This window comes from Sorex araneus, chromosome 1, assembly GCF_027595985.1.
Source record: "Sorex araneus isolate mSorAra2 chromosome 1, mSorAra2.pri, whole genome shotgun sequence".
Classification (NCBI taxonomy): Eukaryota; Metazoa; Chordata; class Mammalia; order Eulipotyphla; family Soricidae; genus Sorex; species Sorex araneus.
Window position 1 is genome coordinate 172,763,559 of NC_073302.1, and position 13,261 is coordinate 172,776,819.

Genomic DNA, 13,261 nt, shown 5'->3' on the forward strand with positions numbered 1-13,261 from the left:
GAAATGTGAAATTAGCAAATGCATTTTTGAAGAAAACATTCCTCTTATAGGAAATCAAAAGCTAAAATGATCTCAAAGTCATTCCTCACTTTTGGTTTCACCTAGTCCTTAGGATAAAAATTGCTTCTGTGGTATAGCCTTTTAGTCACATTTTCTGCTTATTTTTTAAAAAAACACAACATTCTGTAAAATCTGGAACTATGTATTGCTTTTACTCACTCATAAAAATAGAATAGAAAGCTGATTGACTACATTTTAAAGTACTATATTTAAAAGCTAATGAGGGTTCTTACTACAAGCTACAAAGACAAAAGCTTGTTGAAATTTGTATCAGATGTGACAACATGAGGTCACACAGCTACAAATTGGATAGTGCAGGAGACCTCCAGTGGTGGGAAGGATGCTGTGGCCCAGTGTTCAAAAGAAAGATGGAATGAAGTATTTCTTGTCTCAGCAGAGACAATGCATTGTGGCTTTACCTCCTGAATAGTGTGTTAGGTTATGTGCATGTGTGTTTTAAAACACACATGGGGCTTGGTTTCGAGTTAAAGACCATACCTTTCCAGTTGCCCTGAGTCAAAAGAGTAAAATTTCTAGGGACAACCCTTTGCTCTTTGTCGATGGGGTTGGGGTCATGGAGGGAAACTAAGTCATGACAGAGAGTGAGACATGAGGAGCAGAGGTCTCCTGACTCCTAGTCAAATGCAGTCCTTGCAGATACAAAACTCACGCCAAGGACTTCCACCAGCAGTGATGTGCAGACAACAAATGATCAGAAACAAAGCAAACTCAGAAATGTATATGCGGTATGTTATGAAGGTTTTTGTGTCTGGGATGCTTCATCTGATAGGTGAAACTTCTATGTCATAGTGTGTGTCAACGACAAGACTTGTTCATTAGGGCTTATTATGCTTGGCAGGGCCCCTTTCTGTTCTGCCTTAGTGAGTGTACTCTCTTACACTTCTGTTAATAGAAGCAATCCTCGCTGATTTGCAGACTACTTGCAATCATGGCGTAAAGAAACATTTGTGCATAAGAGTAAGAGTGTTAAAATTGCCAGGATTGGGCAATCTGTCTATCTTTTTGACAGGTAGTCTTTTTCTAGATACCATTTACCAATAAGCATGTATTTTCATGTGCAAACATCATACTTCTTTCCATTTTACAGGATGATGGTTAAATAATAGAGTTGGTTTGTTAAAAAATTTGTCAAAACATATTTCTGATGAGAGTGTTTTTACTGAATAGTATTACATCTCATAAAGTGTAAGAGACCATGGGTTTAAAAATGCATTGATTGGAATCAGTTCAATTAATTCACTCTGATCAACCTACTTGTACAGTGATTTTCAGATGCATCTGTATGTAAGAAGTATGAAACGGGAAAAAAAATAGTAACTTCAGAACCATAAAAACCAGAGTAGTCTAAAAATCTGTAAATTTAAGATTGTTCAAATGATTAATTAATTCCACTTTTGCATTCAGAGCACAAATAGACTCTTCAGTCTTTCTGCCTGAATTTTTTTGCCTAAAATCAATATTATACTGAATATTATACTGACTGGTAGTCTTCCAATATTTATGAAATCTGATTAAGTTTTGGTAGTTTCAAGAGTTGTAATCTCTATTCTTCGGAGGGTACATATTTATCTTGCTTCTAGGGACAATCGAACAATGTCTTGCAGTTCTTAGAAATAGTATAGTAAACAGGTCTTCAAAAATGTCTTGGACAAGTATTTGAGTATCCCAGTGGCCTAACCCTTGAGGATTTTGATATTTATTTAATGAGAAAGTTGTGCTTGTTAGAGTCTATATCACAGTGATTCAATTAAAAAGTTTTTTTGTGCATATGCTGCCTGAGCCCATGTGCTGCTTGCGCCCACGTGGCTGAGCACATGTGTCACCCAAGCACATGTGTCGCCCGCATCTCCCCTTTTGAGATGTGTACTTTCATGCTTTCATACTTTTGTGTCTAAAGCTCGGTTATGTGTAGGGGCTTTCTTCACCCTTGGAGAAGCCTGCGTTCTCTCTTGAATGCGTTACTCTTACTTTTTTTCTCTTTCTTATCCCTTCCTCCTATCCTCAAAAGCCTCTAAATAAAATCTGTTTACTTCAAAAAAATTTTTTTGAAAGTTTTTTTTTTAAAAAAAGAAAGTGCATTTGTGTGCTCAGAAATCCTGTGACCTGCCTGAGTGTGTTATGGACCATGTAAGCCAGAGGGCCTGCACCTTTACTTTCATAAGGCTCTGCTGGGAGTGTGGGCCACGCTCTGGTGGAAAGGAGATACTTGTCAACAAGGCCATCTGAAGAAGAGTTACAGGGTTGCAGAGACTCTGCTTAGCTTTGTGCAGAGACAGATGCAGCTGGCACAATTTCACTGGAAATATTTATTTATGGGGCAGGGATCTAAAAAGCCATTTGAGGCCAAAAGATTGCAGTGGACGTCAGGCACTTGCCTTGCATGCGACTGACCCAAGTTTGAGCTAGCACCACATATGGTTCCTCAAACCTCTCCAGGAGTGATCCCTGAGCACAAAGTCGGGAGTGAGCCCTGACCACCACAGGGTGTGGCCCCCGACTTCTCTCCCCTCCCACCCAAAAGCCAATCTCCCCTCATTCTTCTACTTGCAGACTCTCTTATGGTATCAGTGTAAGGAATGGCAGCTCTGCCAAGGCAGTAAATAAATAACAGTGGTTTTCCATCTGTCTACACCTGCGGCCAGTGCTGGTTATTGCACTGGGGAGCTTCCTTGTGCTTCACTCCTTTCCCGCTCTCATTGTTCTTTTGATTAGCATTTCCTTAATCATGAGTAGTGGCGAGCACTTATTTGTATGCTGTTTGCCATCTGGATGGCCTCGTGGGGGAAGTGTCTGTTCATCTCCTTGACCCTTTTATGGATAGGAGCATTGGTTTCACATCCTTGATGTGCACTGGCGACACCCAGTTGTGCTAATGTGCCTTAGCACTGTAGGAGGCACAACCGCCCAGGGGTGGTGGTGTTTCTGGAAGACACTGAATTCTGCTCTTCTTCAATATTGAATAATTAGCCGTTGGGAGTTTATCAACATGGTTTTCCTTTTCAACATTTATGTAGTTTGGGCAAAGGTATGAATAATTTAGAATCAGGTTCATGTTTGCACCTAGTTCATTAATATGCTTATAACTTGAGAAGATATTTGAAATGATGCAAAAATATTTACTCGGCCACATTGTGAAGCTGTTCTCCCTCACTAAAACTGATCTTTTCTGTTTTCAAGAAAAAAGCAACAAGTTTTGGAAGCAGTCAGCCCTCCAGATCCCATGCTGGCGCCGCCCCGGGCCCCAGGGTAAGTCATTTCTGTTCGTGAAAATACTGGGTGCTAGTCACTATTCGGAACTGAGAGCCTGGTGTCATTTCACTTCTGGGGACAAGATGGTTGGAAAATTGAAATAATTGAAATAATTAATATTGAAATAATAATTGAAAATTGAAATAATTGAAAACCTTCTCAAACCGCATCTCCTTTGCCCTGACATACAGGAATGTGCATTTTCAATAATCTGATCAGGGTCTTTGGCATGCTCACCCACATCTAATAAAGCATTCTTCGGTGAGGAAATACTTCAAAGGTTTGCAACTTATAAGACCCACTCAAGTATCCCCTTTCAAGATAAGAAGTCATAGCTTTAGCTGGTAGTTTTTAATATATAAGATAACTATTATGTTAAGCCCTTTTAGATTTATGTCTTCCAATTTGTTTAAGATCATCAGAAAACATGCCGTAACCCATTCTTGCTCTACAACTGTTTTAAACAATCAATTTATCCTTTAAAACCAGCAACTTGGGGCCTGCAATGATAGTACAGGGGCTGACATGTAGCTGACACAGTTTTGATCCCCAGCATCCCACATGGTCCCTCAGGCACCACTAGGAGTAGTTTCTGAAAGCAGAGCCAGGAGTAACCCCTGAGCATGACCCAAAAAGAAAAAAAAATTAAAAATTAATTTAATAAAAAAGAAAAACTGGCTACTCTCCTTTGGAGACCTATAGATTTTCTCATGTGTATTACTTGCTTGGGGAAGAGTGAATATTTTAATGGCCCTGATACCCTCCAAGTCCCAAACCAATGCTCAGCATTTGAGAATTGGATGGGCACAGAGTTTAGTTCCTTAGTGATTTCCGTGTAATTGATGTTCCTTGTTGGGTGTGTGTCCTAGAGCCTTTCCAACACTCCTGCAGTCAGCGAAAGGCTAAGCATAATTGAAAGGCGATGAATGATTTTGTTGGTTGATCGGTTTGCTTTGCTTTGGAGTGACACATTCAGTGCTCAGGGCTTACTCTTGACTCTGTGCTCAGAGATTATTCCTGATGGTGCCAGGGATCGAAAGTGTATCGACTGCATGCAAATCAAGTCCCTAAACTCCTGTACTACTAGCTCTCTGGTCCCTCAAGACTATAAACTTTGAAGAAAGATGCTAAGACGTTTGGGAACAGTATCAGCACAAAACCAAGCTCTACTGTTTTAGCAAGTCCAGCTGATGCTCCCGGGGAGGGGTCCCACTCAGTGGAGGGCGCCATCTCACTGCAGGTCCACAGAGCACTTAGCCCTGAGTTTAGCATCTATCGGATGCAGGGAAAATGGACTTCCGCTGTGATTATTCTGGGGAGTCAGCCACTCCTTGAGGTGCTTGGAGGCCACTAGGATTGCAACCAGCAGTGTTCGAGGGCCTGAGAGACTGGGAACTTCGGGGCTCACCCACACCATACCTGAACTCCACCTGGAGCTGCATCCCTGCCACCGCCCACTGCCCCCCACCTCCGACTTTCTTCTCAATACTCCGGTCTGTTGTTTGGACATGTCCAACTAAAGATAATTTTCCAAGCATATGGAAATTTAAAAAAAAATTTAATTGAATAACCATGAGATACAGTTACAAAGCTTTCCTGTTTCAGTTTCAGAACACCAGTGCACATTTTCCACCACCAATGTCCCCAGTATCCCCCCCATCCCATCCTTTGCCCTGACTCTATGGCAGACAATCTCCCCCATATTCTCTTTTGCATTGCTTGTTATGAATAGCATAGGATGTCGTGCAGCCGCAAGAGCGGCTGTACACTCCTGGAACTTTAAGACTTTAGATAATTAAGATCTGGAGAAATCTCTGCAGTGAGCTGCTTAATTTGGAGATTCTTCTGTGTGTCTCTGGATCATGGCCATTAAGGAGCTTAAGTAGCAGCCAGAGGTGGTTTGTGGGCGTGGCCTCCAGGGTCCCATGAGTCGGGGGGGGGGGGGGGGGGAATGAGAGAGACTGGGCCATCACCTGTCCTTTGAGGCCTGGTGTTTAGCATGTGGAAAATTATCAGTAAGGTACCTCAGCTTGACTTAGGCCTGGGATGCTTCTGAAAATGAGATGCAGAATGAGTGAGATTCCAAAGCAATATTACTAGGATTGTTGTTCCCTAAAATTTCAGAGCACACTGTGAATGTCCACTGAATTTCTTCTTGGGTGTGGCTGTATGGAAAAATCGAATCCTTCTTTATCTGGGGGTGAGGGGTAGGAGATAGTACAAGGGTTGAAGCACTTATCTGGCATGTGGTTGACCCAGATTTGATCCCCAACACCACATAGTCCCCTGAGCACCACCAATGCATCCCTGGAGGCTCGAGAGCCACTGTGGAGACAGAGGTGGCCCTGGCATCACAGGGCCAAAGCAGCCCTGCAATTTTGTCCCTTGAACTGAACCTGGTTGCTGAGAATCATCAGAAGGGGCCCTGGGGCTCCCAAGCACCTCTTGGAAGACTGCACCCTGCAAAACCCCCATATTCAGACCCTTTGTGTTTGCTTGTTTAGCTTTCCCCCCCCCACCCCCCACGGCGGCTGTCATCCTGCCTTTGGAAAAGAGAGCTTAGAGAGACTGTGGCCCCCAAGCCCACCCTGTTGAGAATCTGGCAGGGTTGGAGCTGGAGGTCGAGAGGTTTTTGCCGCATGTTTATCGTTTTAGTATTTAGTGGCAAATGTGACATCTCCTTGGCTTCCAGCCACTCTCCTGCTCTTCTTCTTTCCCACTATAATTTCCTGATTTATTTTCCTTCTGGTGTTAACTTGAATACTTTCTTCAGGGTCTTACTCTTTTCCTTTTCATTTCTTTAACTCTTCAGAGTAAAGAAAAACAGGAACATTTCTTTGCTTTTTTTTTTTAAGTTTAGATTGGAAGGGCTTTAACTTGGTGTCATCATTAATAAATTGTGTAAGAGTATTGTGTGAGTGTGCGAGTGTGAGTGAATGTGTGAGCATAAGTGTGAGCATTTGAGTTTGTGAGAAAGAATATATGAGCGCATGTATGTGTGAGTGTGTGTGAATGAGTGTGAGAGTATGTGAAAGTATGTGAGTGTATGTAAATGAGTGTGTGTATGTATTATGAATGAGTCAGAGTATGTGCGTGTGTGAATGAGAGTGTGGGAGTGTGTGGATGAGTGTAAGTGTGAGAGTTTGTGAGAGAGTGAGTGTGTGAGTATGTGAGAGCTTGTGAGTGTGAGTGTGTGAGAGTTTGTGAAAGTGTGTGAGTGTGTGAGAGAGTGAGACTGTGAGTGTGTGAGAGAGTAAGAGTATGTGAGTATGTGAGTGTGTGAGAGTGTTTGGAGAGTATGTGAGTGTGAGTGTGTGAGAGTAGAGTTTGTGAGAGAGTGGGAGAGTGTGAGTATATGAGTGTATGAGAGTACATGAGAGAGTTTGTGAGAGTTTGTGAGAGAGTAAGAGTGTGTGAGTGTTTGAGAGTGTGAGTTTGAGTATATGAGAGTGTCAGAGATTTTGTGAATGAGATTGTGTGTGTGTGTTTGTGAGAGTGAGAGTGTGTGAGTATGAGAGAATGTGAGAGAGCTTGTGAAAGTGAGAGTGTGTGTTTGTGAAAGAGTGTGAGAGTGTGTGTGAGTGTGAGAATGATAGTGTGTGAGTGTGTGAGAATGTGTGGGTTTGTGGTTCTGGGGCTCACTGACATGAGGTTTGTGCAGCTCTGCTGAGCTACTTTTCAGCCTCAGTATCAGTTTTACCAAATGATCATTCCCAGGCATCATTTAGAAAAACTGGGAGACAATAACATTGGTGGTTCTTGGAAGCCTTTTATTATAGTAAGGATAATATTCTCCCAACACATTCAGATATAATTAGCTGCAACAGTCAGCCCTGGGTTTCTGGCTCAAGTTGGACACATCCAACTTGAGTCATACTGTGACTCAAGTCATTTTATCCTTGTTATTAAAACCTTAGAGTAGGTCTTTAGAGCAAATATTTCATTTGAAGCTCATGTGTGAGCTGTGTGTTACAGAGTGGCTGCCAGCTACAGATTATGTGAATTCTGAGCAAATGAACACATGTGTACTCCAGTAGAATCACTTAGTCAGGTACTTCTGGAATTGGGATTTCAGGAGTGTTTCGGGGACATAGATATGCCCAGTGCAAAGTAAATGTAAAATGTGAGTGCCCAGAACAGGGAAGGCCACTGAGGCTGCAGCAGCTGGACAGATTCAGGGCAGCATAACCGGAGCTGTCACGGCTGGTCCACCATGCGTTTTGATTGCTGGACTTGCTCCCTCAGCCTCGTCCAGACCCAGCCTGGATGTGTGTGCAGATTTTCCCTGCAGAAGGCTACAGCTGTTGGACACCGGCCAGGTCATTCATTCCCTCTGGGGCTCACTCTGACAAGCAGAATGTCTTGGGGGTGGCGGGACCCTGTGGAAAAGCCCTTGAGGCCCTGTGGAGGAATGTGGCCCAGACGATGCCAGCGCCACTCCTGTGTTCTCAAGGTTCAGTGCCAGAAGCTTTGCCGCGGCCCATCTCAAAGCCTGCAAAGCCTCTTCCCTGCCAAGGAAGGCAAGGGGCCTCCTTGCATGCTACTGTAGCTGCTAGGTGCCCCGTGGGCCCGCCAGGAGGGAATGATCTGGATCTTTGGGGAGGTCGCCCTGCTCGGTGAGAAAGTCTCAGCACAGCTGCCAGGCGACAGGTAGTGGTCGCCCGGGAAGGAAAACAGGAAGCCCACGGGGAACTGAAGGGAAATCACAGCAGGCCCTGCAGAGGGGAGAAATGCAAACCTCTTGCCCACAGCTGCTGGGAGAAGCCTTGGAGAGGGGGCAAGAAGCAGCTTTGCTGTGCTGGGTCCTTGGTGTCCAATGAACACCTGCATTCCTGTGGGCCCAGAGCACCCCACCCCCACTTGCTGCCTTCCTCCCTCCCAGCAAGTGGGGCCAGGGCTGGAGAAAGTCTGTCCTGGAAGACGCCTGGGTCTGTGAGGGGACTCTGCATGGCCAACAGCAAAGCATCTTAGTTTGAACAAGCATGCGCACATTTTATTTTTGTCAAATTATTATTTTATTTCTGCTATTTGTTTGTTTGGGGGTCACCACCTGGTGGTGCTCAGTATTTACTCTGGTCTCTGTGCTCAGGGGTCACCCCTGGTGATGGCTGAGGAACCATATGGGGTGTGGGGATTGAAATGGGATCAAAGCAAGTTCCCTACCCACTATATAATCTTTGCCCCCTCTTTAAAAATTTATTTTCTAGGGCTGGAGAGATAGCACAGCGGGTAGAGCATTTGCCTTGCACGCGGCCGACCCGGGTTCAAATCCCAGCATCCCATATGGTCCCCTAAGCACGGCCAGGGGTAATTCCTGAGTGCAGAGCCAGGAGCAACCCCTGTGCATCGCCAGGTGTGACCCAAAAAGCAAAAATAAATAAATAAATAAATAAATAAAATTTATTTTCTATTTTTTTAAAAAAAATTGAATCACAGTGATAAACAGGGGCCAGGAGGACTGATCCATTTATTATCTATTTCTAATGTGAGTAATGGTCGCCAGTGCCCCCCACCAAAGTTCACTGTCACCCAACACTCAAATACCCCTCTGCCAACTGTCCTCATATCTTCCCTCTGCAAACCATCCATCCATCACTCCTGTTTCGCATATGCGTGGAATCATCTGACTAATGTCTCTACTTCCTTATTCATTTTATTCAACACAACTGCCCCAGGTTTGTCCATTTGATCACAAAGGGCATGAAGGGCACAGTTTCTGTGCAGTACAGATTTCCACCAAGTACCTGTGCATGAATTCTCGATTCAGGCATCTGCAGATGTCCATTTGGGTTGATTTGTGTTTTTTTTTTTAATGTTAAAATTTTTTTTTCTTTTTTATTGAATCACTGGACTGGCGCGATAGCACAGCCAGTAGGGCATTTGTCAACCTGGGTTCGATTCTTCCGTCCCTCTTGGAGAGCCCGGCAAGCTACCGAGAGTATCCCACCCCCACAGCGGAGCCTGGCAAGCTACCCATGGCATATTCGATATGCCAAAAACAGTAACAAGTTTCACAATGGAGATGTTACTGGTGCCCGCTTGAGCAAATCGATGAACAACAGGATGACAGCTTTCATATTTGAGATTCAGCCATACAATAATCGAACACCCATTCCTCAACCAGTGCATATTTTCCACCACCAATGTCCCCCGTGCCACCTCCCCCGACATCCCAGTCCTCACCCTGACTCTGTGGCAGTCAATTTTCCCAATATTCTCTCTACGTTGGGCATTATAGTTTGCTCGAATTTTCCCACCACCATTCAAGCCTGCCCGTCAGGAGTGATGCTATATAATTTATTTTCTATTGCTCACTTTGAATATGAGAGGTCATTCTGGAATTCTTCTGGAATTCTAAGGTTGTAAATGGTTGGGTTCCAGAGACATCTCTGTAGGGCACTAATCCATTTTGGGATTCAATTTGGAGTCTCTGGACCAGGGCTGTTGGTGTGCTGAGATGGCACCCAGAGTCAGATTGTAGGCATGGCAGCTAGGGTGCCAAGCAGGCAGGGAGCTGGGGAGGGACAGCCCAACTCCTCTGCTGCTATCATGCGGCCTGGAGACTTAGTCCTGGAACCTGCATACCTGGGCCTTGCTTGTGGAAGCTTGTGGTCTCCAGGATTCCATCTGGAGTAGGCCGGGAGGGTGCACCTGCTCCATCTGGGGTGCCCCGGTGAAATTGGCTCAGTATGGGGCCCTGAGATATGGTTGATTTGTGTTTTCATTACAGTGAGCAATGCATGTGCCCATATTCATATATGCCATAAAATGAAGAAAACAAAATCATGCAGTTTGCTACTACCTGGATGGAAGTGAAGGGTAGCAACCTGAGTAAAATTGGGCAGGGCAGGTACAGATGCAGAATGATCTCTTCTATGTGGAGTGTAAAGAAGCACAGATGGGAATAACAAATGGCCAGTGACAGTTGAGACTGAGAACTGGTCTGCAGAACTGGGCTTACCCACAGCCATGGGGCTTGGGACAGTTGAAAGAAGACCCCAAGACAGTGGTGAATGGTGCATGTTGGAACATTCATCCATCCCTTTATAGTAGCACAGATCCCTGGTGCCTCAAAAGTAATGAAACTAGCACTTAAAGTCATGGTATCATGCATACTTTTGCTTGAGACAAGGCTAAATTAAAGGTTAGAATGTTAATTAAAAAAACTATATTAAGCAAATGTCACATTGTGTTAGCATGTACATATTGGATTAGTGGAATTTCTGTTCTACGAGTCTTGTTAAGGAAGTCCGGGGTGAGATTTACCTTTCTCACAGGCTCCCAGTAGCTGTCATTGCTGCCGGTGTGGTTACAACACTCTGGTGAACAAGGCTGCAGAATTATGCTAACTATCCTCTTAGACCACCTGAACTTTAAGTCACATACTGGAAAAGGCTGGGCTGGAGAGATAGCACAGTGGTTGGGCATTCGCCTTTCATGCGGCCGACCCGAGTTTGATTCCTCTGCTCCTCTCAGAGAGCCCGGCAAGCTATCGAGAGTATCGAGCCTGCAAGGCAGAACCTGGCAAGCTATCCGTGCATATTGGATATGCCAAAAACAGTAACAATAAGTCTCTCAATGAGAGACATTACTGGTGCCCACTCGAACAAATTGATGAGCAACGGGATGACAGGGACAGGGACAGGGACTAGAAAAGGCTGTTGAAATGAAAATTCATGGATGGGAGAGATAGCACAGCAAGTAAGGCACTTGCTTTGCACATGGCTGACCCAGATTTGCTCCCTGGCACCACATATGGTCCCCTGAGCACTACCAGGAGTGACCCTTGAGTACAGAGCCAGGAGAAAGCTCTGATCACAGTCAAGTGTGACCCCCAAACAAAAACAAACAAAAAAGAAAAATATAGCCCTTAGGACCCAAGCCAAGAAACAGATTGATAGGAGTGGGGCAGAGCCCAGGTTTTCTGTGCTTAATAGACATCCCCAGACATGGCAGAGACTGGCACGCTGATGGCACCCTCGAGAAAGGATGCACTCAGCAGGCACAGTGATGGCCCTGCCCATCAGGGAGCAGGAACCTCTCCTTTCCGAAGAAGGGAGGCGCTCTTCACTCGCCCTGCCAGGGAAAGACCTTCAGAAAATTCATTTCATAACCCAGTGCTTACTCATCTGTACTCTGAGCCCAGAAATACTAGGCTTCCCTGCGGCAGATAAGCCACCAACACTTCCTTATTGGGGTGTGGCCCTGTAAGTCCCCTGAAACCTTGGCTGCAGAAGTGAAGTCCTCTAAGATAAACTGAGAGTTAGTTAAAAAATAAAGACAAGAAAGCAAATGCTTGGTAAATCAAAGTAGACTCTTCGAGGGACATTTTTATTTGGAATTTTATTGCTCCTTCTTAATGTTTTGGTCTTGGGGCCACACCTGCAATGATCAGGGCTTGCTTCTGGCTCTGTTTAACAGGATTTTTAAGGACCAGGTCTGCTCAGGGAAGATGCTCTGGAAGGGGCTGGAGGAAGACTTATAAGGGCTGTGTGCAGACTTTGACCCCTGGCACTGCATGAACTTACTCCTGCCTCCCCTGAACCCCAACTCCCCCCTGAAAGAAACCCAACTACCAGGAGCCACCCTCAAGACCAAAGCTGGGTCAGAGTGATAGTACAGTGAGGAGGGCCCTTGCCTTGCATTGTGGTCCACCTGGTTTGATCCCCAGCATCCCATATGGACCCTCAAGCCTGCCATGGGGCTTCTTGAATATAGAGTCAGAGGTAACCCCTGAATACCACCAGGTGTGCCCCCAAAACTAAACACAATAACAGAAAAGAACAGAGCTGGGAGTAGCTTCTGGGCCCCAGGTATGTCCCTCCCTCCAGCAACAAGCAAAATTAAAAATCCAAAACTAATTAAAACCAAACAAAAAGTTCAAAGAACTCTTACTCTACCAGCTTTACTTCAAAAAAAAAATCTTTTCAATTATTTTGTTTGGGGGCCACATCCAATGTGCTTGTGACTTACTCCTGGCTGTGTGCTCAGGAGTCGCTCCTGTTGGTGCTTAGGGGCCATAGTGCTGGAAATGGGACCTGGGTGTGTCACATGCACACCCACAGCCACCCTCCCACCATCCCCACTTGCTTAAAGTGAAAATGGAAATAGGTGGTGGGTGGTGAGGTCAGGTCCCTGGGAGAGTCAGAGGGACTCTGCTCTGACTGCCCAGTTGGAACAGGCCCATAACTCTCCCTTTAATGCAGCAGGTGGCACTTCCTTGGCTGATGGCAGCTTTGAGTCATCACTCAGCTGTCACCAGCCAGGCCTGAGGTCTGTGTTCCCAGCTATGACCCTGGGGCGACCCCCACATCTGCCCTCAGCCTACAGCCTTGGTGGCATTTGGTTTAGGGTTCTAGAGAAAGTGGGGTTTTCCATATTTCGTCTAAAATTGTATATCACTTCAGTTGACATTCTTGAAGAAGAACAATAGTTGCCCTTTTTGGGAGAAGAGGGGGGCACACCCAGCAGGGTAACTCCTGGTCCTGCCCTCGGCAATCACTCCTGGTGGGCTTCAGGGACCATATGGGATACCAGAGATCAAACCCAGGTCGGCTGCATGCAAGGCAAGTGCTCTATTCCCTGTAGTATTTCTCTAGCCCCAAGAAGAATAATAGCTGTTCTTATAGAAGAATCAGTTCTTACTCTTTTGTATTCAATATTATTTTTTCTATAAGAATAATAGAGCCAGAGCCTGGCAAGCTACCCGTGGCATATTTGATATGCCAAAAACAGTAACAATAACAGGTCTCATTCCCCTGACCCTGAAAGACCCCCGATACAGCAGCATTGGGAAAGACAAGTAAGGAGAGACTGCTAAAGCTCTTCATGTTCCTGGAGCGAGCAGGCATCATTGGACTACACTAACACACGACAGGGACAAATGGAGATGTTACTGGTGACCACTCAAGCAAATTGATGAGCAATGGGA

The 13,261-nt window shown here is 45.2% G+C and overlaps 1 protein-coding gene across 4 annotated transcripts in view; it reads left to right on the forward strand.

The window, feature by feature from the left end:
* CAST (calpastatin) overlaps positions 1 to 13,261 on the forward strand; it is a 107,904-nt gene that overhangs the window by 19,315 nt on the left and 75,328 nt on the right. For all 4 annotated transcript variants that reach the window (XM_055134848.1, XM_055134841.1, XM_055134854.1 and 1 more), the window contains exon 3: positions 3,259 to 3,327. In XM_055134848.1, the coding sequence (XP_054990823.1) occupies positions 3,259 to 3,327 (69 nt within the window). The remainder of the gene's footprint in view (positions 1 to 3,258; positions 3,328 to 13,261) is intronic.